Below are 25,804 nucleotides of genomic sequence, written 5' to 3' on the forward strand. Positions count from 1 at the left end.
AAAGTGAACTTACCTGTCTGGGAATTTAACCAAAAGCAATAGAACAAGATCACATATATATCAACATATCGTGTGAAAAGAATTTCAGAAAGATGAATTCCTATCACAAAAGAAATCAAATCCCTGTTCTAATACATTTTTAAACGCATTAGTCAAGGTGGTGCAGTGGTTAAAATGCAGTATATATTGCAAGCTATTTCTGCTGACTGCCAGGAGTTCGATTCATACCGGCTCAAGGTTGATTGAACCTTCCAATCTTCCGAGATCGGTAAAATGAGAACTTAGATTGTTGGAGGCAATATGCCGATTCTGTAAAACATTTATGGAGTGTTGTAAAGCACTATGAAGAGGTATACAAGTTTAAGGGCTATAGCTATTGCTATGTTGTCTTTCTATGAGATAATAAGGAAATCTCTAAATTCAATTTAAATAAATTGGGTTTAATTGAAATTAATTGGATTTTAATTAGAATGGAATAAAATTAATTTTGGATATAAATAAAATTAAATATCCTTTGTATGGTTGTCCATGAGACAGTTTAAAATTCTTTTTCATGAATTAAAAATTAAACCCACAGGAAAACCTTTGGAAGAATTTGGAGAGGGGGAGGAGACAAAGGCTACTTTGAAGCTATTTATTCAAATATTGCTCAATTATGGTTCTGGATCAAACTGGTGAAAGGGCACCAATTTTCATTTTGTAGCCATGATGTCACGTTATTTTTTAATATAGAAGACTGTGAAAAATGGGCTGAAAAGAACCAGGCTTTGGGAAAGAGGGAGGTGTTAATTCTATTCTTTATAAATCACTTCTTGGTTCTATTTCCCTGTTTTTTTCTTTCATTAATACAGATAAATAGCAATAGCAATAGCAATAGCAGTAGACTTATATACCGCTTCATAGGCCTTTCAGGCCTCTCTAAGCGGTTTACAGAGAGTCAGCATATTGCCCCCAACAATCTGGGTCCTCATTTTACCCACCTCGGAAGGATGGAAGGCTGAGTCAACCCTGAGCCGGTGAGATTTGAACCGCTGACCTGCTGATCTAGCAGTAGCCTGCAGTGCTGCATTTTAACCACTGCGCCACCTTGGCTCTCCAAATCTCTGTTGTTCTTGCAGTGTCACCTTCAAATCCATACTAATCTCTTCAAAACTTGGGAGTCTTCAGCTCTTTTGGCTGGAAGAAGATTGACACTTTGTTCACTCCGGATGACTGACATTGTCTTTCAACTTCCTATTGATATTTCCTGATCTTTCTTCCCTATTGAAAAAATGAAATGAAGCCATTTTTTTTCTTTTTTGCCTCATGGAATTTGAACCTTATGTGTATTTCTCAAGTTTTGCCTTCCTGCATTTTGTAATTCCACCTTTCCTCCAGTCACCTATCAGTCTCCATTCTCCCATTCATCTCTCCATCGTGATGCCTTGTTTTGAGGTAAAACTTCTAAAACTTCCATGAGTTTGAGCTTTCTCTCCATTTTGGAACTTGTTTCCTTTTGATTCCCCTTTTCCAAGCACGATCATGTCTTCTGGATTCTTCCCATTTTTGCTGCCACCACTTGCTATTTTGAAGTGCTGTTAGCTGTCCAGAGACATGAATTTGAAAAGGCAGCTGAAATAATGGAAATAAAAATCAATACAAAACTTGATTGTCCTAAGGCAGGGGTGTCAAATTTGATTTCATTAAGGGCTAGATCACCATTGTGGTTGTTTAAGAGGGGGGTGCTGATGTTCAGGGCCAACTGGGCATGACTAAAGCCAGGGTCAGCATGACATTACTCTTGTGAGTGGCGCCTATGGGGGCCGGAAAGGTTTGGAGACATAATCCACGGGCCTCCGGTGTCTGGGTCGGGGAGCTGGGACGAGGAGCAGGAGGCTCGTCCTGTGGGTTGAGGTGAGGTGGGGAAGCTACAGCTGTTGTGCCTTCAGCTGCTTTTGGTGCCACTCAGTTTCCCACCCCACCCCCACCAGGTTGGTCTGGTCTGGTGCTGGAGATAGCCACATGCTTTCTCTGTCATGCTACGAATGGGGATTAATAGCAATAGCAATAGCAATAGCAGTAGACTTATATACTGCTTCATAGGCCTTTCAGGCCTCTCTAAGCGGTTTACAGAGAGTCAGCATATTGCCCCCAACAATCTGGGTCCTCATTTTACCCACCTCGGAAGGATGGAAGGCTGAGTCAACCCTGAGCCGGTGAGATTTGAACCGCTGACCTGCTGATCTAGCAGTAGCCTGCAGTGCTGCATTTAACCACTGCGCCACCTTGGCTCTTACCTCAGGCCCCACCGCTAGCCCTGAAGCACCCAGCCCTGGTATAAGTGAGGTTGGATCAGATCATTCTCTCTCTCTCTCTCACTCCCTCTCTCTCTCTCTCCCTCCCTCCCTCTCTTTCTCACACACACCTAAATAGAGGTTCAACTGGATCACTCTCTTGCTCTCTGTCTCACTGCGGTGGTAATGGTGACACTTCATTTCCTGACTGGCAGGGCTCTTCTCTTTAGAAGACAAAATTAGACAATGGGGGAGTGGGAGACAAAGCAAGGCAGAGAGTGCGGAGCTGTCCCATGTACCGGCTTACCTGAGGAATCCGCAGCCAACTCATCAATCTCCTGACAATTGCCTTGCCTCAAAGCAGTGACTCCAAAAACCCGGCCCAAGACTCTGTCTCAGCCAGCTCATTTCTCCTTGTTGCTGAGTGATGTACATGGAGTCCTGGACCGAGCTGGAGATGCCGCAAGACGAGGCAGTTTTCAGAATGTTGATGGCCTGTTTGCGGGGAGCTCAGGTAAGCTGGTGCAGGGAGTGGGGGGAGGCTCTGCACCACCTGCCTTTCTTTATCCTCCGCCTCACTTTGTGGCTGCAGCACCAGTGTGTTGCTCAGCCTCCTGTTCGGTTATGGTGGCGAGCAAGAAGTGGCGAAGAACTAAGATGAAGCAAGGAGGTGGGGGAGTGGAAGATGAAGCAAGGCAGGGGGTGCTCCCCACAGGCTTACCTGAAGGCCCTTCAGCCAGGACATCCATGCCCAACCTGTGTGGCCTGCCAGCTGCCAGCAGAGCTGGTGGTAGACTCGGACAGTGAGGAGATTGGGGAGGAACTTGGGCCAGTCTGCAGTCTGGGGAAGGCTCTGATGGGTGCTGTGCATCGGAGGCAGAGATGGGGCCAGGGCCGTCTGACATTTCTCAGATGCCTTCATAGTTGAAGATAAGTAGGGAAGAAGAACAGCTGGAGCCTGTTCCAGATGCATGTATGCGCACAGCTGTCAGGAGAAGGGAACAACTAAGGAACGGGGGTCGACTGAAGAAAAGGCATGTATAGTCCCGAGCCACTGAGATGCTGAAGTGAGTGTGAGTGAAACTTGAGGCTTGCAAAAAAGAAGCAGATTTTATTTTTGGCCAAAACAAAATACTGGGTGAAACTATATCCAGAACAAACAGAGACAATGCATGTAATGAAAAGTCACACCTTGAGGAACGTATGGAGTCCTTTTATACTTTCAGAGACATCAGTTTAGTACTCAATTCTGGCCCCCTGACCCATGCCTTCCTTGTAGCCCTGCATTGGCTGTGCAGCAAGGAACCCGGGGGGGGGGGGGAAGGCTGAGTGCTTAGCAACAGAGGTATTTGCCATACCATATTCCATTCCAGGCACTGAGTTATACAAAAAAACAACAACAACCAAGATAACAGGAATTCTTACAGGAGCAAAGCAATTCTTACCGAAGCAAAATACATAACAGGTTATTATTATGTCTCTGCATTCCTCCCTTTTCTTTCAGGACAGGATGCCTCCTGTCAATGGTTGACTAGAGGTGTATGTTTAATGGGGACGGTCTGGAGGACCATGATACTTGCCGGTGTATTGGGTAGCAGAAACTGGATTAAAGGGTTGAAATGGGAGAAGGAGACCTCCAAAGGCTAACAACAGTAGAAATCCAACCCAGCTGTTTAGCTATTAAGGTTGAAGCAATATTTATTGGTGATGATGGGTCACTTGACTGGATGGGTTCAGGCTTATCCAGCCATGAGAGCCGCTGCAGCAATAGTCATCAAAATTAGATTGTACCTAGATATGGAATAGTAGACGCTCTAGCCAACAACCAAGGGACTCATTTTATTGCAAAAGTGCTTCAATCGATCATAGAGGCAGTAGGAATGTCATGTTACCATGGAGTGCAAATTCGTCTATGCCGTGAACCAAACCTTTATCCTTGGCCTTACCTTCTGAAATGTTTGGATTACCACACTTGGGCAGAATGGGGGAAATTCCACAATATGAAACTAAAGATATGTCTTCTTTATTTTACAAAGGACTACTAGCTCAAACCCTACCTCTTGATTCTGCTGTTCATAGGTTCAGCCTGGTGATTGAGTCCTGATAAAAGCTGACATGAGGAAAAACCTAACCCAGCTTGTGACAGGTCCTACCAACTCCTGATAGTTCTATGATTGTAACTCTATCACTGAATGTTGTTGTTATTATTGTAATTGCGAACTGCTACACGCCTGTGGGGAACAGTGGAACCCCTCTGATTGTGGAAATGTGCAAAGGATTGCTCCCCATATAAACTATATTTTGGGGCATTGCATGTGATCAACCTGGCTTGAACACAGTAAGTAGTCCTAGGACAGGGCTTTGCAACCTTAAACATTCAAGGAGACATTTGGACCCGTTTCTCACAGAAAAAACAACACTGAGAGCCACAAAACCTGAGTGGGTGTGGCCAATTTGATGTTACTCACACCCACTGAGTCACATGATCATCTCAGCCATGCCTATATTTTGTGGCGGTTTTCTATGGGAAGCAAGTATCTCTCTCACTCTCCCATCTCTCTTTCTCCCTCTCTTCCTTCCCATCTTTCTCCCATTCTAGCTATCTTCCTCTCCCTCCCTCCCACCTCTCATCTTTCTCTCTCCCATCTCTCTCTCTCCCCCATCTTTCTTTCTCCCTCTCCCTATGTCTTTCTCTATCCCTTCCTCCCCCTCATCTCTTTCTCCCACTCTCCCCCCTTTCTGTACCTCTCCTTCTGTGTGTCTCTCTCTGTCCCTCTCCCTATCTTCCCATCTCTCCCCTCTCCCCCCTCTTTGTGTCTCTCTCCTCCTATCTCTCTCTCTCTCCCCCTATCTTCCTCTCTCTCTGGGTATCACTCTGTATGTGTGTCTCTCTATGTCTCCCCCCTCCTCTCGCGACCCCCTAGCTGGCTGTGTCGGGGCAGGGAGTGATATGGAAAGGACAGAAGGAGAGGCGGAAATGGACAATGAATCAAAACATTCTAAAAGATAAAGAATGCGTACAAATGGTGGAAAAAGAAAGGAAAATAGGAAAGAAGAAACATTGCAAAATGTGTGGGATACGGCAAAAGCATATATTTGAGCATTAACAATAACATACATGGCAAGGAGAAATAAGAAGAAGAAACAACAGCAAAATATACTACAGGATGAACACAAAAAACTGGAGTTAGACTTACAGAAAGAGCCTTGGAAAAAAGAAAAGAAAAGAAAAAAGGGACTTAATAAAACACAGATTGAGTTTAATGGTACAAGAGGAAATGGCACAAAAAGTTAAAACGGTGAAACAAAATTTCTTTGAATGTGCAAATAAGCCAGGGAGAATGTGCAAATAAGCCAGGGTTAGCATATAAGCATATGAGTCTGATTATGTGGATGGGTGAGCGAATACATTTGGCAATATAGTGTATATTAAATGAACAAGAGAAGTTAAAAACGAAACAGGAATGAAAAAATCAGGGAATTGATTTGGACTGGTAACCTTATATTCAAATTTAGACGAGGTATAAGAAAGACACAGAAAACTATGGGTTTTATTGTGAGCCACAAGACTTGGACAGGGAACAGGTGAAAAAATGATAATTTTTTACAACTACAGGTACTTATTGATGTTTAAAATGGAAGAAGAAACAGTAAAGGAAACTATGATAAACTGGGCAAATTTTTTTGGCTATACGATAGAATTAGACAATTGGGAAAAACTGTGGGAAAGAAATTATAAATTGACAATGTCAGCAGCATATAGAGAAAACCTATAAAATGTTCTATAGATGGCACCTACTGCCAGCAAGACTAGCAAAAATATTCCCCAACAGGTCACCAGAATATTGGAAATGCAAACAGAAACAGGGAACATACTACCATATGTGGTGGACCTGTCCTTTGGTAAAAAAAAGTACTGGATAAGGATAAAAAAGTGGCTAGAGGAAATGGTAAAACAGCAAACAGATTTAAAACCAGAGCTATTTCTACTAGGCATCTTGACAGGGAAATATAATAAAAGAATCCAATACTTAATGCTACATGTAATAACTCGCTAGAATTGCATATGCTCAAAATTGGAAAAATGGAAATATACCCTCCGAGGAAATGGTAATAAAGAAAATATTACACTGCGCTGAGATGGACAGGTGGACAATGGGAATTAAAGACAAAGGAGAGACAGAATACTATTTAATTTGGGATATATGGTACAACTGGTTAGAGAGTAGATGCAAAGCAAAGATTAGAAAATTAACAATGAAAAACGATTAACGAACTAGAAATTAGAAATAAATATAAGTATAATAATGGATAAAATATTTGTTATAGGATGTTATAAAATGTAAAAAAATACTTAGAATGATAATTATATAGAGATTTGTGTTAGAAATATTAAAACAATAGCTACGAACATGATACTGTATATTAGGAGACATAATAGTATATATAATGTAAAAAAGGTTGATATATACCGCTGGTGTATCACTGTTGCAAAGTTGAAACAAAGAAAATTGTATAATAAAAATACTTAAAAAAATATTAATGACTCTGGGCAGCTAACAGCAGTTCAAAATAGCAAGTGGCGGCAGCAAAAATGTGAAGAATCCCAAAGAAACAATCTTCCTTGAAAAATAGGCATCAAAAGGAAACAAGTTTCAAAATGGAGAGAAAACTCAAACTCATGGAAGTTTTAGAAGTTTTCCTTCAAAACAAGGTGCCATGATGGAGAGATGAATGGGAGAATAGTGTCTCATTGGTGACTGGAGGAAAAGTGGAATTACAAAATGCAGGAAGGCAAATCTTGAGAAGTACACATAAAAGTTCAAATTCCATGAGGCAAAAAAAAAAGATTTCATTTCAGTTTTTCAGTAAGGAAGACAGCTCAGGAAATATCAATAGGAACTTGAAAGACAATGTCAGTCATCTGGACTAAACAAAGTACCAATCTTCTTCTAGCCAAAACAGTTGAAGACTCCAATGGTTTGAAGAGATTAACGTGGATTTGAAAGTGACACTGCAAGAACAACAAGGAGATTTATCTGTATTAATGAAAGAAAAAAACAACAACAGAGAAGAATAGAATTAACTCCTCTCTCTAGCCCAAAGCCTGGTTCTTTTGAGCCCACTCCATAAACGGTTTACAGAATTGGCATATTTCCTCCAACAATCTAAGTCCTCATTTTACTGGTCTCAGAGGAATGGAAGTTTCAATCAACCTTGAGCTGGTTAGAATTGAATGCCTGGCAGTCAGCAGAAATAGCTTGCAATACTGCATTCTAACCACTGCACCACCTTGGCTCTAATGCTTCAAAAAGTGTCTTTGAACACGGATTTCACTTCTCATTCTTGTTTCTTTTGTGAGAAAAATTCATCATTCTGAAATTCTTTAGACATGATAGGTTGATATATATGTAAGAACATTCTCTTGCTTTGGTTGAATTATGTTGAATTCCCAGACAGATAGTCCACAACTTAGAACAGTTTGTCTACTAATGTTCGAAGTTAGAATGGTATTGAAAAAAGGGTCTTTTTTCACACTTATGACTGTTCAAACATGGTCACATAAACCAGAAGACCAGACTCAGAAGCGAAATAAATGGAAAAGCCAGATTCACTTAACAATAGGGTTACTAATTTAAAAACTGCAATGATTAACTTAACAAATGTAGCCAAAAGAGTTGTAAAATGGAGCACAACTCACTCAACAAGTGTTTTGCTTAGCAATTGGAATTTTGGGCTCAACTGCAGTCATGAACCTGTATTTCTATTGAACCTTTTTCTACACTCCCTTTATTAATATGGTTTCTCCTGGGTGTGGATCCTACTATGTCAAATAAAGAGTGTTACTCCTAGCACAGCTCTTGCCAGACTACAAGCATTCATATGGTTTCCCTCTCCCCGCCCCATGGATTCTGTGAGAATAGGGATAAAACCCCTAGTTATTTGGGTAAAGAAGGACCTGATAGATTCCATTTTGAATAAACTACATATCTATCTTGCTTGCTAGCTTGGAAAATCACTACTTGGAACAAGGTATAGGTCATAATGACCCAGCTAGAAATAGTTTAATGGCACTTGGAAGTTCCCTCTGTAACGGAGATATTTTTTCAGGAAGCCGGTAATTATCTCGCTATTGTTTTAACTCTGGGAAAGCAGGAAATAAAGGCTTTTTGGAGACTGAAATGACATTCAGTCATTTGACATTCTGAAATGTCAAATAACCTGACACACATGTAGCAGGAATTCTCCTGAAGTTCCCAGAAATATTTTGGGGAACTTTATTTCTGTGTGCTTGCTTAATTAGTGCCAATGGGAGTCAATTGTTGAAAAGTATTGTTATCGACCATACAAATGTATTTTTGTAATTGTATTATGACGCACTTTGATAATACCCATGAGATTTCAATTTGTGTATGTAAGTCGTACCTGTGTACCTTGTAGTTATTCTCTCCTTTTGAGAATCCTATCATGCACATGGTAGTTATCGATAAGACTTATTGATAACTTATTATTTATTAATGTTATTCATTGATAATTATTTATCAATGAATAAAGCTTTTTGTTGCCTATAATCTCCTTGTTTAGTTTTTCTTAAGTTTATAGAAAATATATCTGGGATATTTTTCTCACAGATTCTTTCATGGGAAGTGAGATCACAACTCTTTTTAAAGCTCTCTCCACATTGCACACATATATATGGCTTTTCTCCTGCATGGATCCTTTAATGGTAATTCAGATTACTGCTACAATGAAAGGTCTTTTCACATTCCATGCATTTCTATGGCTTCTCAACTGTGTGGATCCTCTTGTGCGAATTAAGATGACTGCTATGTTTAAAGGTCTTTCCACACTCCTTACATTGATATAGTTCCTCTCCTTTGTGGATCTTTTCGTGGTAGGTAAGACCAGCCTTCCACTTAAAGGCCTTTCCACATTCCACACATTTATAGGGCTTCTCTCCTGTGTGGATCCTTTGGTGGGTATTAAGATTACCCTTACAACTGAAGCTATTTCCACACTCCATGCATATATATGGTCTTTTTCCTTTGTGATTCCTTTGATGTTTTAGAAAAGATTCAAAAGAAGAGAAGCTCTTTGCACACTCCTTACATTGATATGGTTTCTCTCCTGTGTGGGTCCTCCTGTGCTTATTAAGACTACTGCTATGATAATAGCTCTTTCCACACTCTATGCACTTATAAGGTCTTTCTCCTGTGTGGATCCTTTTGTGGGAAGTAAGACTATTGTTACGAGTAAAGGTCTTTCCACATTCCATGCATTGATATGGATTTTCTCCTGTGTGGATTCTCTTGTGGTAATCAAGATGGCTGCTATAAGCAAAGGTCTTTCCACACTCCATGCATTGATATGGCTTTTCTCCTGTGTGGATCCTCTTGTGGTAATTAAGATTACTGTTATAAGGAAAGGTCTTTCCACACTCGGTGCATTCATAGGTCTTTTCTCCTGTGTGGATCCTCTTGTGGGAATTAAGAGTATTGCTACTAGTAAAGGTTTTTCCACACTCCATGCATTGATATGGCCTCTCTCCTGTGTGGATCCTCTTGTGCGAATTAAAGCGACTGATACGAGGAAAAGTCTTTCCACAGTCCATGCATTTAAAAGGCCTGTCTCCTGTGTGGATCAAGTTGTGGGAATTAAGACTACTGCTAAAAATAAAGGTCTTTCCACACTCCATGCATTTAAAAGGCTTCTCTCCAGTGTGGATCCTCTTGTGGGAATAAAGACTACTGCTACAAGTAAAGGTCTTTCCACACTCCATGCATTTATATGGCTTCTCTCCTGTGTGGATCCTCTTATGGGAATTAAGACGACTAGTACAAGTAAATGTCTTTCCACACTCCATGCATTTATATGGCTTCTCTCCTGTGGCGATCCTGTTGTGGGCATTAAGATTACTCTTATGAACAAAGTTCTTTCCACACTCCATTAATTTGTAAAGTTGTTCTCCTTTGTGATTCCTTTTGTGAGTTTTTAGAGAGTCATTATTACAGAAGGTCTTTCCACACACCCTGCAGGTATATGATTTCCTTTCTGAATGTGTCTTTTCTTGAGAAATAAGATGATTGGATTTATTAAAGCTCTTTCCAGATTCCATACATTGATACGGTCTTTCTCCCATATCGATGTTTCCACAGTTAGGAATACAATTGACCCAAGAAAAGCCTTTTTTAATTCGACTTTGTGATTGCTTTGTTTCATCACTGTTTGATTGCATCTGATTTGCAAATTTCCCCTTTTCCTTTTTCAGATGGATAGCTTGGCATTCCTTGTTGCAATTCTTATTCTCTTGCTCATTAAAGCCTTGAAAAAGAAAAAAGAAAATGAAATGTAGCAAAAAAAGGAAACAAACAAAACTTTTCTTCTGAAATTCAGACAAAGAATCATTAATATATTTTGGCTGCTTCGTTGTCAAACATGAACTAAGGTTTTAGGAAGAATCCATTTCCAAGTGTATCCCTACTGATCCTTATATAACAGGATTGAGTCATATCACAATGAATCTAAGACACAATCCTGATCTAATCTGTGACCTGGGACTAGTTCTTGGTGCCACAAACTCGTGAGGACAAGTGGACACGGTAAAATCATCTCTATGTTTAGTCTGTCCCTCAGATTCTCACTATGGGATGATATGTTGTATTTTATTAGCAGAAAGTATTAAAAAAAAACAATTCCTTTATGTAAAAAGGAATGCTATGCAGTTTTCCAATTTTTCCTTCAATAAATTTCTTCCTTCTATAAATTTAGTTTGGTGAAACGGTTAACGCACCAGGCTAGACACTGGGTGACTGTGAATACTAGTTCAGCCTTAAGCCTGAAGGCTGGCTGGGTGACCTTGGGCCAGCCTCTCTCAGCTCAACCCATTTCAAAGGGTTATTGTTATAGGGAAAAGAGTAGGAAGAAGGAATATTGGGTTTCTCTGCTGTATTTATTATTTACAAAAAATAGAGACAGGATATAAATAAATAAGTGATGTTTTATCAGAACTATCATCTAAGCCTCCCCACCCCATAATTTTTTCTATATTGCTCAGCACAGACAGGGTTCTTACCCAGAGAAGAGAGATTCCTGGAATTCTCCAGCATGACTTCCCCATGGAGAGCTTTTTGGTCAGCATCCAACTGAGACCACTCCTCCTCGGAGAAATACACAGCCACTTCCTCAAAAGACACAACATCCTGAACAAGGAAACAAGTTTCCCTATTAACAGATAATCCCAAGCATAATTTGACAGTTTTCTTCCTCCAATGCAAGGAGAAATTGAGTGAGCAAAATGGGCATCTTGTGCAAAATTGAGAATGAGATCGCTTGTAATAGTAAATGTCTATGGAAATTCTCAGTCACCAGGTCAGAGTCATCCCAAAGATTCTTTTGAAAAGGCAGAAAAGAGTATTTTTTCGTAATGGTATGTGAGAATAACCCTAGGAGACAGAAGGAAGAGTCTTGATCAGTGGTGGGTTTCAAAAAAATTTGGAACCTATTCTGTAGGTGTGGCCTGTTTTGTGAGAGTGGCTTGGTGGTCATGTGACCGGGTGGGAGTGGCTTGGTGATCATGTGACCGGGTGGGAGTGGCGCGGCAGTCATGTGACTGGGTGGGCGTGGCTTGGCAGCTATGTGATGGGGTGGGAGTGGCCAAGTCGATGTCACTGAATTCTTTCCCCCAAAGATTGACCTACAAAAATAAGATATAAAAAAAGGAAATTTAATATTTTGTGCACTTAACTACTTAAATAAGAATTATATAAGTACACAAAACATTAAACAATGTCTAATTCAATGAGCCATTTGTCTGAAATGGTATAGGGTTTCCTGTCTAGGCAGGGGGTTGGACTAGAAGACCTCCAAGATCCCTTCCAACTCTGCTATTGTATTGTAATAAAACAGCTACTTACAGGGGAAATATGGATGTCCTTGCCGGTCTTCAACATTACTGACCATCTTACACACACACTTTCAGCCCCTCTGCCTCTTCCTGGATTCACTCAGATGTTTTTAAAAGAGTGGAAGTGTGTGTGCGTGTGCACAAGCTGTGAGTTTTAAAAACTTCTGAGTGAATCCAGGAAGTGGGAAGAGACAGAGGGGTTGGAAGTGTGTGTTCCTGTATCTTCCAGCCCCTCTGCCTCTTCCCTCTTCCTGGATTCATTCAGACGTTTTAAAAACCCACAGCCTGTGCACACGGACACACTCTTCTAGCAGGTCTTCTGCCTCTTCTCTCTCTTCCCCAACATCCTCCCCTCTCCCCCACAGCCACTCACCAGTTCTTTCTTCTTCTGGTTCTTCTTCTGAGAACTTTTCGGCAGTGTGGTGCGGATGGGCGGGGCGAGTGAAAGAGCGAATGAGGGGAGGGAGCGTTCTGGTACCGGGCCTCCTGATCAACGGGTACAGGAAGGCACTCTGAATTTCACCATCTGGTACCGTCATACCGGTCCGTACTGGTTGAAACCCACCCCTGGTCCCAATGCTGACAACAATCTGGTCAATGAAGTCTGATGGCGAAGCAGGACGGGTGGAGAAAACATCTCACAAAGGATCCACTCCGAAGGGAGAGATAGGCCAGGCTGCATATCAGTTCTGAATGACCGGATTGCTTAGAAACGGCAATTTATTACAATAAACTCTAGAACAAAATAAAATACATCTAAGCTTCATGGACATTTTCTGATCCTTTTCCTCCATACCTGAAGTAGTGGTTCAGCCAATCCTTCAGCGCCACCACAAAGAGGAGGAGATTCTAAAATTTCCAAGGAAGGCTTTCTACACTCTATAAGACAGGGGAAAATGATGGAAGCAGATTTGTTATAAAGAGAGATATTCCAATCAAGAGGAGCAAAAGAATCAGCTAACTGTTGAAGTCACGTCATACAGAAAGATGTGACCTTTCTTACCTGGACTGGTGTCCTGGCTTTGATCTTTGTGTAATGTCTCCCTGAAGAGCAGCTCATGAGAAGACCTGAATGAATCTTTCCTCCCCTTGGGACACTCAGTCATAGCGTCCAAGGATTTCTGGAGATGATGTGATACGAGAAACAAAGGAAGAGTATCAGTGAATTATCATACTGCACCTTTAAACCAGCAGACCCTAATGTCCATTGCTGAAACTCGAAACAGAATAGAAAAATTGCCCCAAAAACATCTTCTGGAAGAAAAATGGAACAACAGGCCACAGGAGTTAATAATCCCAGAAAACTCTATCAAAAAGGAATTCACAAATTCAGAGAGCTCCCTTTTAGAGCTGCTAAGACTACATTCTCAGACCTGCAATTCTTCTTGCCTCTTTTCCTCCTCCTGGGTCAGCAAGAAGCCTTCGGCCAGGGCCACGGCCTGGGAACTGGTCTCCGCTCCACACTCCCGCACCCATTTCTCCATCTCTGGGGGAAGGACAGCCAGGAACTGCTCCAGGAGGACCAGGTCCAGCATCTGAGCCTTGGTGTTTCTTTCCGGCTGCAGCCATTCACAACAAAGGCGGTGAAGCTGACTGCAAACATCTCGGGGACTCTTCCCCTCCTGGAACTGCACTTTTCTGAAGTCACAGGATTGGACCTCTGAAGTGTTGGCTTCCTCTTCTTGGCTCGTCTGCCCAGAACTTGGCCCGTTCTTCCTATAGCTCCATGGCTGAGTAGCTGGACGGCCTTCTCCAACTCCTGCATCTGCTGGGCTTTGTCCCTCCATCTTCTCTTTGGTCTCTAATCCAGATGGATCTCCCCAAGTATTCTAATCAGAAGAGGCCTGGCCAAATCACCTCAAGGCCATTCAGTTCTCTTTCCCCACAAAATACTCTGGACTCAGGGGAACCAGGAAAGATTTCCCACTTATATATCTGAAATGCAAAACATACCATGTTCAATATGGTGAGGTGACAAATCTGAATACTGAGCAACCTCTTCCTCCTCCTGCCCCCCCCAAAAGAAAAATAAAGAAATCCAGCAATATCTGTAAGGAGGGGGCATCTTATTGGGAAGACTGACTACAGGGGGTTGGGGGCTTAGCCACACAGATATTTGCCCGGCCAGGGACACACCCTGCTTCTTGTTTGCCTCCTGCAAGGCGAAAACCACTATCTCTATTAACTTCATATTTCTCATGGACTTGGTCCCCTCCCCTCCCACCTTATATGTGTAGTTTAAACTGCAAAACGTACAACTGGTTGTTGGTGATTTACATCCACTCCGTCTTCTACCTTCTGATACCACAGACATTATCTACACATCGTCTCTTTTTGCAATATAATGAACAACACAATATATAAGTTTATTACCCCCCCACCCCCCGCCAATCAAAGGAGCAACTCAACCTCCCAAGGCTCCCTATAGGGTTTGTTGCATTCTGGTGGAAGGGGTCTTGTGTCAGAGCATTCGATGCTGGCTTTTGCTGTTGTTTTAAAAACATCTTTGGAATCAGAGGTTGCCATCTTCAAGTGACTGCTGAAATTAAGGCAAACTAACCAGCTCTTGTAATGACAAGGGCGCCTTGTGCATGCTCAGAATCACAGGGGAAGGGTGGGGCGGGTATGGCATGTCTGGATATGGCCCACACATGTCTATTGCGCATGCCCAGAATCACAGAGGAGTGGGGTGGGCGGGCGAGTAAGGCATGTCAGGGCATATCCCAGGCATGAATGAACAGGCTTATCCACTGCATGCAACCTGGCGGGGTTGCCTATTGTGAACATTTTAATTCCTATTAATATTCCTTGTCTTTTCCTGTTGGTGGGCTTCAATCTACCTAGAAATAAATACCTTTTAGAGAAAAAATGGTTCAATGCAGACCCCATGTCTCAACAAAAATTAAAACCAACATTGCCTAGAAATAAATACCTGGGGAAAAAGTGGGTTTAAATGCAGCCCTTAGGAGATTGATTACAAATAAAAAACATTTTTATTTCACAACCCCCCCTCCCACCACCCTTGAATGTCCATAGAATTAATCTAGGGTTAAACTAATCATGTACACAGAGTCTTGGCATCTTTCTTGATGGGGTAAGTTTCAACACGTCTTATCTGAAAAATAGGGCTAGGATATTGCACAACACCTTATCTGTTAGGGCTACTCATCATCATCATGATGGGCTTAGGCCATTACACATATCCGGCTAGGGTTATGATCTTGTGAAACTTGCACCACGTGGGGTCAATTATGCACACCCCAGCCAGGGAGGAGGGCTATGCACGTCACATCCGGAGGGTGGGGGCTGTGCATGTCACTTCCGCTTAGGGGGCATGATCTGGTGATGTAATCAGCACGTGGGTTTGTTTACTTTGATGACGTCACTGATCAAAAGTACTGATAATTTTCATTAAAAAAAGGTATGAACTATATCTACTCTCAGCGGTTGCCACAAACAAGAGGGAGTCAAATCCTTTCCTTAAGGGAACATTAGGGCAGGTTTTAGCATTTAAGAGAAATATGCCTGCCAGCTACCCTTTTCCTTCCCACCTCTGGGTTAAATTCCTCAAAAGCCCCTAATCCACTAGGCTAAATAGCATAATTATCTATTCACAGCCAGGTTATTCAATATCCAGGCTATCCTAGAAATCTCCTTCAGGTGTTTTATTTCTACTTCTTCCATTAGTCATATGTCATAAATATTTTATCTCTCTTTTTACTGAAGGAGTATATGAATCAATATGAACCAATATTGGCTGTTTGCTTTCATTATGAATTGCTTATGTTGCTATATAATTATTACTGATTAAACCAATATTTGCTGTTTGATTCCGACATGATATACTGCTAGAAATCATTCATTAAGAATGAAGCTTTGTTATTGGCTTCTGCTTATACTATTGTATACTATCAGAAATTAGTTGTTTTATAGCCTAGCAACTTGTAACCTTAATACCGGATAGAATTACTGCAAATGTTATCGCACTGCTGCATCTCGCTTCTATTCTTGGCTTCAAAGCTAGGCACATTCTTGAAAACGTAGAAGAAATTGTTACACGGGAATATCAGGGCCCCATAGATAATGGAACCGAACTAGGAAGTTTTCCTGGCTAATAAATCCTTAAAGAATTCTGCCGAAAAACAACTTGGCAAAGGGGGGCTACTACCCCCTACACAAGACTATAGGAATACTCCTTAGACAAGATAGATAGGAGAGAGGAGTTTGAACAAAAGAACGGTTTAAAAATCAGGTAACAAATCTTTGTCTCTGATTGGATAAACTCTGTTTCTATCTGCCTAAAATGAATATAATACTCTAAGCCACTCTTGCAAGGGAAGGCTATTCCTTACATGCATTTGTTTGTATGTTTTGGATATAGTTTTGTCACCCAGCTTTTGTTATGGCCGTAAATAAAAGCTGATATTTTTTGCAAGCTTCGTCTCGAGTCTCACTCTCTTTGGCATTTCAGTGACTCAGGGAAACTGCTGGAACTATACAATACATATTGTAATTCCCAATTCATCTCTGCTCGTTAACAAAGAATACCATAAGACGGATAACTCCTAAGCGTTCAAAATGCACAGACATAAAGACATAAAAGAGAGTGGTTAAAAAAAGAGAACGCTCAGAAATAACAAGAAAACCATCTAAACGAGGTATTTCGGGTCTCTGCTCTGAAATATATTTGGCTCAAACTTGAATGTCAATTCTCTGTTATATAGGTTTGTGTAAGCAATGTACACCTCAAAAAATGTCCAGAAAACAATAAAATCAAAATCGCAATTCAGAGCAGGACAGAAAGTACATCTGCATAGATGCCATATGCTCTGGCAATTCTGCAGGAGCAAGTTGTCCATTTTCCCCGCCTCTCTCTCATAGACAGACGCGGCAAAGGAAAAAAAATGTGTAAAAGGGAAAACAAACTGTACTATACCCCAAGCCCCCCTCTCGCTTCTCAAGGCAAAAGAAGAAGAAAATAAAGGGAGGAAAAATACTAAATCCTGTCAAAAAAGGAACTCACAAATAACTCTTTCCAACTCATGGACATCTCCCACTTCATTCTCTCCCACATCTTCCAGGGGATCTCTCTCATCTCCCTTTTTTCTTTCAAACACTTTCTATTGCCCTCACAACAACCACAACAACAAACTCTTGCAACTTACTGTCTCTATACAAAAGGAGAACTCCCTGCACACAGGCATTCACAGGTCTCAGGATCACTTCACTGTATAGCAATAGCAGTAGACTTATATACCGCTTCATAGGGCTTTCAGCCCTCTCTAAGCGGTTTACAGAGAGTCAGCATATTGCCCCCAACAATCTGGGTCCTCATTTTACCCACCTCGGAAGGATGGAAGGCTGAGTCAACCCTGAGCCGGTGAGATTTGAACCGCTGAACTGCTGATCTAGCAGTAGCCTGCAGTGCTGCATTTAACCACTGCGCCACCTTGGCTCTTGTATCACTCCTGTGTACTGTAATCAGAACCTTTATGTAAACTAACATACAAAAATGCTTTATCTCTGCCAACTGACCAGTATAATTATTTCAGGGAGCTTTTCCCCCCCCCTCTCACAAGCCAAGAAGAGACGCTAGTCCTTGGCATCCTGCAGTTCATTCTTCAAGCAGTGAGAAACTTATAGGATACTGTTTTAAATCAAAAATATGATTTGGGGCCCTAACTATCACCTGTTTTCTCACAGCTCAAGCCAAGAAGTATACTTAATTTGCCGGCAGACCACAAATATCACTATCACTTCAAATGTAAGAACGGTTAATACACATTACTCAAAGACAAATTATTCCCATTTAGACAGGTTTAACCCTTTTTGTTTTGCCTGCAAAACATCTCTGGTGGTAAGAAAAAGAAACCGTATCCCTCAATTCATACTGAGTTTTTCTGTCCCTTTTGAGAATGCTAACATCTCAAAACCTATATACCACTGTAGTACTTCTTTTCTTCTACTCCTTCCCAACCTCTAATTATTTTTCCTAATTGTTTTAGTGAACTTCTTACCTTTACGCGAAGTTACCCCTGTTGTTCTATCCCCTTAAGCACTGGACTACCCACCTCTGCCCCCTCCCGAGGATGTTCTATCTCTTCAAACAACTGAATCCTTTTCTTTTTCTATGTAAGTTCCATCCTATCTGTTTTACTCATTTCCAGTAATCTCCATCCCTTTTGACGTATTCTCCTTCCTGTTTGGCAGCTGCTCCTATGGTCAGCATTGTTACTTAAAGGAAGTCTACGGATAGCCTAACCTGCCAGCTATTATCAACCAGTTGAGTGAAACTAACTTGTTATTGTAACTGCCGGCAAATTAAGTATACTATCGCTCCCATGGCCTTAATTCTTTGTTCTTGGCCTTTTGACCAGGAACCCTTTTCCTTGGAGTACTCCAATAAAAAGCAATCAGAAAACCTGCACCTCGTGTCTGGCGTCCATCATTGGCTTCAGCACCAGGCTCAGACCCGGATTGGGGACAACATAACTACAGAGAACATTCTTACATAATATTAATATTTAATAATATAATATATCATGATAATTATTATTATATATTGATATAATAATTAATATGCCAGTAAAGTGTCTTGGGTCACCTGGAGGTTAAACGTGGTGTTACCACTCCTCTTATCTTTTACAGGGATAATTCTTCTCACAGTTGGCAAACACCAATTGAGACGAGAATCCCATCAACCTCCTGGCCCAAACTCTTCCTGGAAACCAGGAAACCGAGTTCCAGTCCTTGCACAACTTATATGCAATTCCTTGCCCACGGAGTTGCAGCCTTGCATGCAAAGCCAGCAGGAGCGACTTCGGCAGGTCGCTTCTCTCAAGGAGAGGGAAGCCCCTTCTGAAAACGGGGCCACGAAATATGCGGGAAATTGTCAAGGAGTCAAGACGGATCTGAAAGTGGAAATTTGTTTTGCAAAGCCGACCTCTCTCTCCCCCCGCCACCCCCCTTGCAGGGTGAATGGAGGGTAAATGGAGGGTAAATGCATCCCTCGTTTCAGCGATCCTGATCCCCCCCCCCCGGAGCAGCACGATGGTCCGGAGCTTTGTTTCCCCCCCGCCTGGCATGCACAGGGGCGGCAAGGGAACATGGGACCACGGGGTCTCCCTTTCCCATAACTCCGAACCTGATGAACTTTTGCAGGTCACCAAGCGCCTCCAATAACAGCGTCTGGATCTCCATCCGCGTAAGATTTCCCTGCAAACTCTTGGACTTCTGAGAAAAAACTCACCTTAAGGCTCAGAGCGAAGGAGAACGGTAGAAAAACGGCAGATGCGTTCCCAGCCTTTTCGGGGGAGATGGGGAGGAAATGGCCCGGAGAACGCTTGTGACGGGGAAAGAAAAAGGCGCATGCTCAGTTTTCTTCGGGAGGAAATATAAGCAGGAACCTTAACAACTTTGGAGTAAAAGTAAGGTGACCAGATTTTCAGATTGGTAAAGAGGGACACCTTTGACCCGGGGGGGGGGGTAGGTTGATTAAAAATTTTATACGGAGCAACAAAAATGTTCGTACAACGCAAAAATAGTATTGTAATATATTTTTTTATTTCAACATAACTACAATTTACAAATATAAATTGTAACTGTTGCCAAGCATCAAAACTTTGATCACGTGACCATGAGGATGGTGCAACGGTCGCTAAGTGTGAAAATGGTCGCTAAGTGTGAAAAATGGTCATCAGTCACTTTTTTCAATGCCATTGTAACTTTGGTCACTAAGCCCATTATCTGAAAATCTGGTCACCTTAGTCATGAATCATTTTTTTCATTGTGATTTTGAGTGGTAATTGAATTATTGCCAATCGAGGTCTATCTCTGCATGGCTGGCTTGATATTTGCTTTGTCAGGCAACCCTTTCCGATGACTGCTGACCTTGTTGTACCCTAGGAGTATTCTGAGTTTCAACTCCCAGAATTGTGAGCCTGAGGGAAGAGGGAGGGTTTCCCACGCATAGCCTGCCTGAATCACCTTCAGCACAGGAGGAGGAGGAGGTGGGAGGAGGGGATCCCCTGAGGTGCATCAACTAAGGATTTTGCCAATTTCTCAGACTGATCTTCAAGAAAACGAGCTTCAAAAAGATTTCCTTTATGTTTAGTTCCCAGATATTAAGAAGAGGAAGTTGTAAAACTGTATAGAATCAGCCACTTATTTGGAAAGACAAGACTTCTGGGGAGACGCTTTCCTTCCACTCCCATGCCCATCATCCTTAGCCCCCGTGGAACCTGCTGTGGTCTTCTGCGCCTTTGCAGGATTCCCTGACGTAGCGCACAGAGTCCACCAGGGGTCTCCCTCGTCAGCGCTTGGAAGGGATGGGCGGTCCCCTTCCAGAGGGAACTGAGCATGCGCCTGGCTTTTTCCCGAACTCAAAGCTTCCCGGGAAAGCCTGGGAACGTGTCCCCTTTCCCGCGCCTAAAGAAGCCACGGACCAAAGTCCCTCCGGTTGCCTTTGTATGCAGGGCTTCAGTTCCGTGTGTAAAGAGTTGAGTGCAAAGCGTGTAAGGACTGGAACTCGATTTCCTCCGTTCCCCACCATCTCTTTGGTGTCTCTGCCGGCAGCCAAATAAAGAACCTGTTACAAGAAGGGCCATGCATTGGATGGTGGCTTCTTAATTCTGGCTTCTGGCATGTTTTTTTTTGTGTGAGACTGGAGTCATAATTTGGATTGTGCAAAGGATTGTAGGCAGCAACAGAAATGATTTGATATAAGTAATTAGGGAATAGAACGCAAAACATAATTTAAATGTGTTTATCCAATATTTTGATTCCTTGATAGAAATTGAGGCAGAAGAGTCCTAGCAAACTTTCCACAAACATAAATAAGTATATCTATTAAGACGTGCCCGCCCTCCAACCCCATTCCAGAACTTGGTGGGTTCATAAGAATTTCTTTCTTTGTTTTCTTTCTTTGTTTTATTTATTTATTTATTTATTTATTTGTGGAGGAGGATGCTCAGTATTCAGATTTGCCTCCCTGTTGAACATCCTTGTGTTTTCCATTTGAGTTCTGTAGGCTGGAGATCTTTCCTGTTTTCGCTGGAGACCAAAGTATCTTGTGAAGGAATTGGGCTGAATGGCGTTGGGAGCTTTGGCCAGACCTCTCGTGATTAGGAAGACTTGGGGAGATGCATGGGTCCATTTAAGTTTTGGATTAGAGAGCAGAGAGAAGATGGAGGGTCAACGCCAAGAGGATGCAGGAACTGGAAATGGCCGTCCCGCTGCTCAGTCTTGGAGCTGTGGGAAGAATGGGGGAAGTCCTGGGCAGAAGAGCCAAGAAGAGGAAGCCAACAATTCAGAGGTTAAATTCTGTGACTTCAGGAAAGTGCAGTTCCAGGAGGGGAAGAGTCCACGAGATGTTTGCAGTCAGCTTCACCTCCTTTGTCGTCAGTGGCTGCAGCCAGAAAGACACACCAAGGCTCAGATGCTGGACCTGGTACTCCTGGAGCAGTTCCTGGCCGTCCTTCCCCCAGAGATGGAGCAATGGGTGCGGGAGTGTGGAGCGGAGACCAGTTCCCAGGCGGTGGCCCTGGCTGAAGGCTTCTTGCTGACCCAGGAGTCTGAGAAGATGCAAGAAGAGTTGGAGGTATGAGAATGTAATCTTGGCAGTTCTAAAGAGAACCTTTCTGAATCTGTCAATGTTTCTCTGGCAGAATTTTCTGGGATTTTGAGCTGCTAAGATCTCTTGTTCTATTTTTCTTCTGGATGATGAATTTGGGTCAATTTTTCTATTCTGGCTTTAAGCTCAAAGCTTAACCGATGCACATTGGTGTCTGCTGGGTTGAATGTTCAATATTGATAATTCATTTCTATCTCTCTACTCTTCCTTTCTTTCTCATGCCACATCTTCTCCACAAGTCCTTGCAAGCTATCACCGAGTTTCCCCAGAGGTGCAAAGATTCATCACAATCCTCTCAGGAGCTGCTATTCAGGGAGAGCTTCCAGGAAGGTCAAAGTCAGGACACCTCTCCAGGTAACAGAAGATCTTTCCATGGGATATGAAGTGTGGACATCCATCCATATAATTGTTTTGTTCGTCTTGAGTAGAATCTCTCACTCTCTTTTAACAGTCTGCTTCTACCATTTTCTGCCTCACAGGTAATAGAAAGCTGTCCATGTTATTTTTAGAACCGCCTTCTCCTTGTGATGGAGCTGAAAGAGTGGCTGAACTTCTGCCTCAGGTAAGATTCATTTTATTCTGTATAATATTCCATTTATAATATTGCTGTTTTGAGAGCAAGACAAATTTTAGACCAGATCGTTGAAAATTCACACCTGGCTTAACCTACCTGTCCATTCTGTTCAAACAAAACCCATTTTGTTCTCTGAATCTCTCCTTGAATTGGTGGAAGAAAACTGTCAAATTATGCTTGGGATTATCTGTTAATAGGGAAACTTGTTTCCTATTTCAGGATTTTGTTTCTTTTGATGATGTGGCCGTGTATTTCTCCGAGGAGGAGTGGTCTCAGCTGGATCCTGCCCAAAAAGCTCTCCATGGGGAAGTCATGCTGGAGAATTCAAGGAATCTGGCTTACCTGGGTAAGATCCCATCGATCCCCAGTAATGTAGAGAAGGGATGGGTGGGTGGGTGGAAGGCTTAGAAATTTCTGATAAAAAGATCACTTTTTAATTATATCCTGCCTTTATTGCAAGTAAGTTAAGGCAGTGGACACATCCAGTACTCCTTCCTCTTCCTATTGTCCCCCAACCACAACAACCCTCTTATATGGGTTGAGAGACTGGTCCAAAGTCACACCGCCAGCATTCACGATTAAGGCAGAACTAATGCAGGCAGTCCTCGGGTTATGACCACAATTAAGCCCAAAATTAATGTTGCTAAGTGAGAAATTTGTTAAGCGAGTTTTGCCCCTTTTTACGACCTTCCTTTCCATGGTTTTTGAGTGAATCACTGCAGTTTAAGTTACTAACATGGTTGTTAAGTGAATCTGGCTTCTCCATTGACTTTCCTTGTCAGAAGGTCGCAAAAGGGGATCATACAACTCTGGGATACTGCAGCTGTCACAAATATGAACCAATTGTCAAGCATCTGACAACTGAATGTAAACCACATGTCCATGGGGGATGCTTCAATGGTCATAAGTGTGGAAAATGGTCTTACGTCGCTTTTTTCAGTCCCATCGTAACTTTGTATGGTCACCAATAGAACTGCTATAAATTTAAGACTACCTGTACCCACAGTCTCCCAGTTTCTAGCCAAATTATATTGATGATTTTTTTACTAAATTTCAGATTTGTTCACTCTCCTAGTTTGCTACATCTTACATTTTTCCCTTTCAAGGCTATAATAAGCAAGTGAATAAGAATCGTAAGGAACAATGTCAACCAGTTCATACAACAGAGAAAAACAGGAATTTTGCAGATCAGATGCAAACAAAGATTGATGAAACAAACGGATCACAATGTGAAATTAAAAAAAGTTTTTCCTTGACGAATTGTCTCCTTAGCCATACAATCGTCAATATGGGAGAAATACCACATAAATGTATGGATTGTGAAAAGAGCTTTAAAAAATCAGAGAATCTCATTTCCCATAAAAAAACACGTTCAGAAGACAAACAATATACTTGCATGGAATGCAGAAAGACCTTCTGTTGTTATGACTCTCTTAAAACCCATCAAAGGAATCACACAGGAGAACGACCTTATAAATGCATGGATTGTGGAAAGGCCTTTAATTGTAGAAGTCATCTTAATTCCCACAAGAGGATCCACACAGGAGAGAAACCATATCAATGTCTTGAATGTGGAAAGAGTTTTAGGCGGAATTCTTCTCTCACCACCCATAAAAGGATCCATACAGGAGAGAAGCCATATCAATGTATGGAGTGTAGAAGGACTTTTACTCGTAGCAGTCATCTTAATTACCATAAGAGGATCCACACAGGGGAGAAACCATATCAATGTCTACAATGTGGAATGAGTTTTAGGTGGAATTGTGCTCTCACCTCCCATAAAAGGATCCACACAGGAGAGAAGCCATATAAATGTATGGAATGTGGAAGGACTTTTACTCGTAGCAGTAATCTTAATTCCCATAAGAGGATCCACACAGGAGATAAACCATATCAATGTCTAGAATGTGAAAAGAGTTTTAGGTGGAATTGTGCTCTCACCTCCCATAAAAGGATCCACACTGGAGAGAAGCCATATAAATGTATGGAATGTGGGAAAAGCTTTAGGAAGAATTGTCATCTGTCTTGTCATAAAAGGAGCCATACAGGGGAAAACCATATGGATGCTTGGAGTGTGGAGAGACTTTTACTTTGAACAGTAGTCTTAAAAACCACAAGATGATCCACACAGGAGAAAGCCATATAAATGTATGGAATGTGGAAAAAGCTTTAGGAAGAGTGATACTATGTCTTTACCATATAAGGAGCCACACAGGGGATAAACCATATGAATGCTTGGGGTGTGGAAAGACTTTTACTTGTAACAGCAGTCTTAATTTCCACAAGATGATCCACACAGGAGAGAATCCCTATCAATGTGTCGAAAGGGCTTTAAGAAGAAATGTCGTCTTACGTCCCATCAAATGATCCATGCAAGGGGAAAAAACATATGAATGCACAGTGGAAAAAGCTTTCCAAGGAGGTACACCCTTACTTGCCATAGAAAGATCCACAATTTGGAGGAGCCATATCAATACATCTGATGTAAATAACTGAATTCAGGTACACTGTGTGAGACGGTGACTAGAGATAACCAAAGGGACTAAGGAAGTATTTTTCTGCCTAAAATAAGATTTGTGACACTAGTTCCTCCCCATAAACCTCCCCATATAGAAACATATACATATTCTATGAAAGAACGTTCAGATGAAGATCCCTGAAAAGGAATCACAACTGTGGGAAGTCCTATAAATATACACGCAAAAGTTTTTTGTCCTGGGAAGGTGCCAAATTCTGTTTTCCTGTGGCATGACAAGGTTTCAGACAAAAGCTAAAATTGATTTTTTTGTTGGTAGATGTACGTTTGCCTTTGATTAAATGAAAGAAGTACAGTTGGTTTGATTATTTAACAGGTTGTTAATATATCCCAAGGGAAAAGGGAAGTTGAAAATATTCTGGTATCACTGCCGAGCATCAACTGAGGAAAGGGACTTTTGCAAACTGCAGAGCATGAAGTTAGGACAATCATTGCAAGAATTGGCGGTAGAGATCTGCTACATTGGGATGTGCTCCAAATTCACTAAGGGATTACTACTACTTTGGGTTTGGGGATCTTGTCTGGGAATCTCACTCCATCTTGAAATCATTTACTGAAAAAAGGGATTAGCAATATGATTTCAGATCTCAGAGGTAGCCAGACAGGAATCATGGCCAGATAGGCCAACTCTCTTGAAAGGCTATTGTAGTACTCCTATTCATACTCTGTTGTAAGGCTGAATTAATAAATTTGTGCATATAATAAATATTTTATAATAAAAGTCTGAAAGTAGAAATCTGCCGTTCCTTAAAGTTGCTTCTAACTGAGATGGAGGGCGTATGCATTGACTAAATCAATAAATAACTGTCGGATACCTCAATGCACATTGTTGTTAAGATTCCTGTGAAGTAACCATCCTCTGCTACCAAATGTGATATTCCCGTGG

The 25,804-nt window shown here is 41.8% G+C and overlaps 2 protein-coding genes across 2 annotated transcripts; one reads left to right on the forward strand and one right to left on the reverse strand.

The window, feature by feature from the left end:
• Positions 1-8,787: 8,787 nt before the first annotated feature.
• LOC148047426 (uncharacterized) lies at positions 8,788-18,257 on the reverse strand. Its single transcript, XM_087711437.1, has 6 exons — positions 18,195-18,257; positions 13,551-14,112; positions 13,181-13,298; positions 12,974-13,056; positions 11,347-11,473; positions 8,788-10,595 (listed from the first exon to the last, which is right to left on the reverse strand). Exons 2-6 carry the CDS (start codon positions 13,962-13,964, stop codon positions 9,052-9,054), a joined length of 2,286 nt encoding a protein of 761 aa, XP_087567563.1. The 5' UTR covers positions 13,965-14,112; positions 18,195-18,257; the 3' UTR covers positions 8,788-9,051.
• A 2,968-nt stretch (positions 18,258-21,225) lies between these two features.
• Positions 21,226-24,749, forward strand: LOC148047427 (uncharacterized). The gene is made up of 7 exons (XM_087708054.1): positions 21,226-21,775; positions 22,048-22,162; positions 22,288-22,370; positions 22,602-22,728; positions 23,489-24,137; positions 24,228-24,305; positions 24,587-24,749. The coding sequence occupies exons 1-7, from the start codon at positions 21,266-21,268 to the stop codon at positions 24,747-24,749; spliced, it is 1,725 nt and encodes a 574-aa protein (XP_087564180.1). The 5' UTR covers positions 21,226-21,265.
• Positions 24,750-25,804: the final 1,055 nt, after the last annotated feature.

This window comes from Thamnophis sirtalis, unplaced genomic scaffold (assembly GCF_051295495.1).
Source record: "Thamnophis sirtalis isolate CommonGarterSnake01/CBP01778 unplaced genomic scaffold, rThaSir2_p1.2 scaffold_3, whole genome shotgun sequence".
Classification (NCBI taxonomy): domain Eukaryota; kingdom Metazoa; phylum Chordata; class Lepidosauria; order Squamata; family Natricidae; genus Thamnophis; species Thamnophis sirtalis.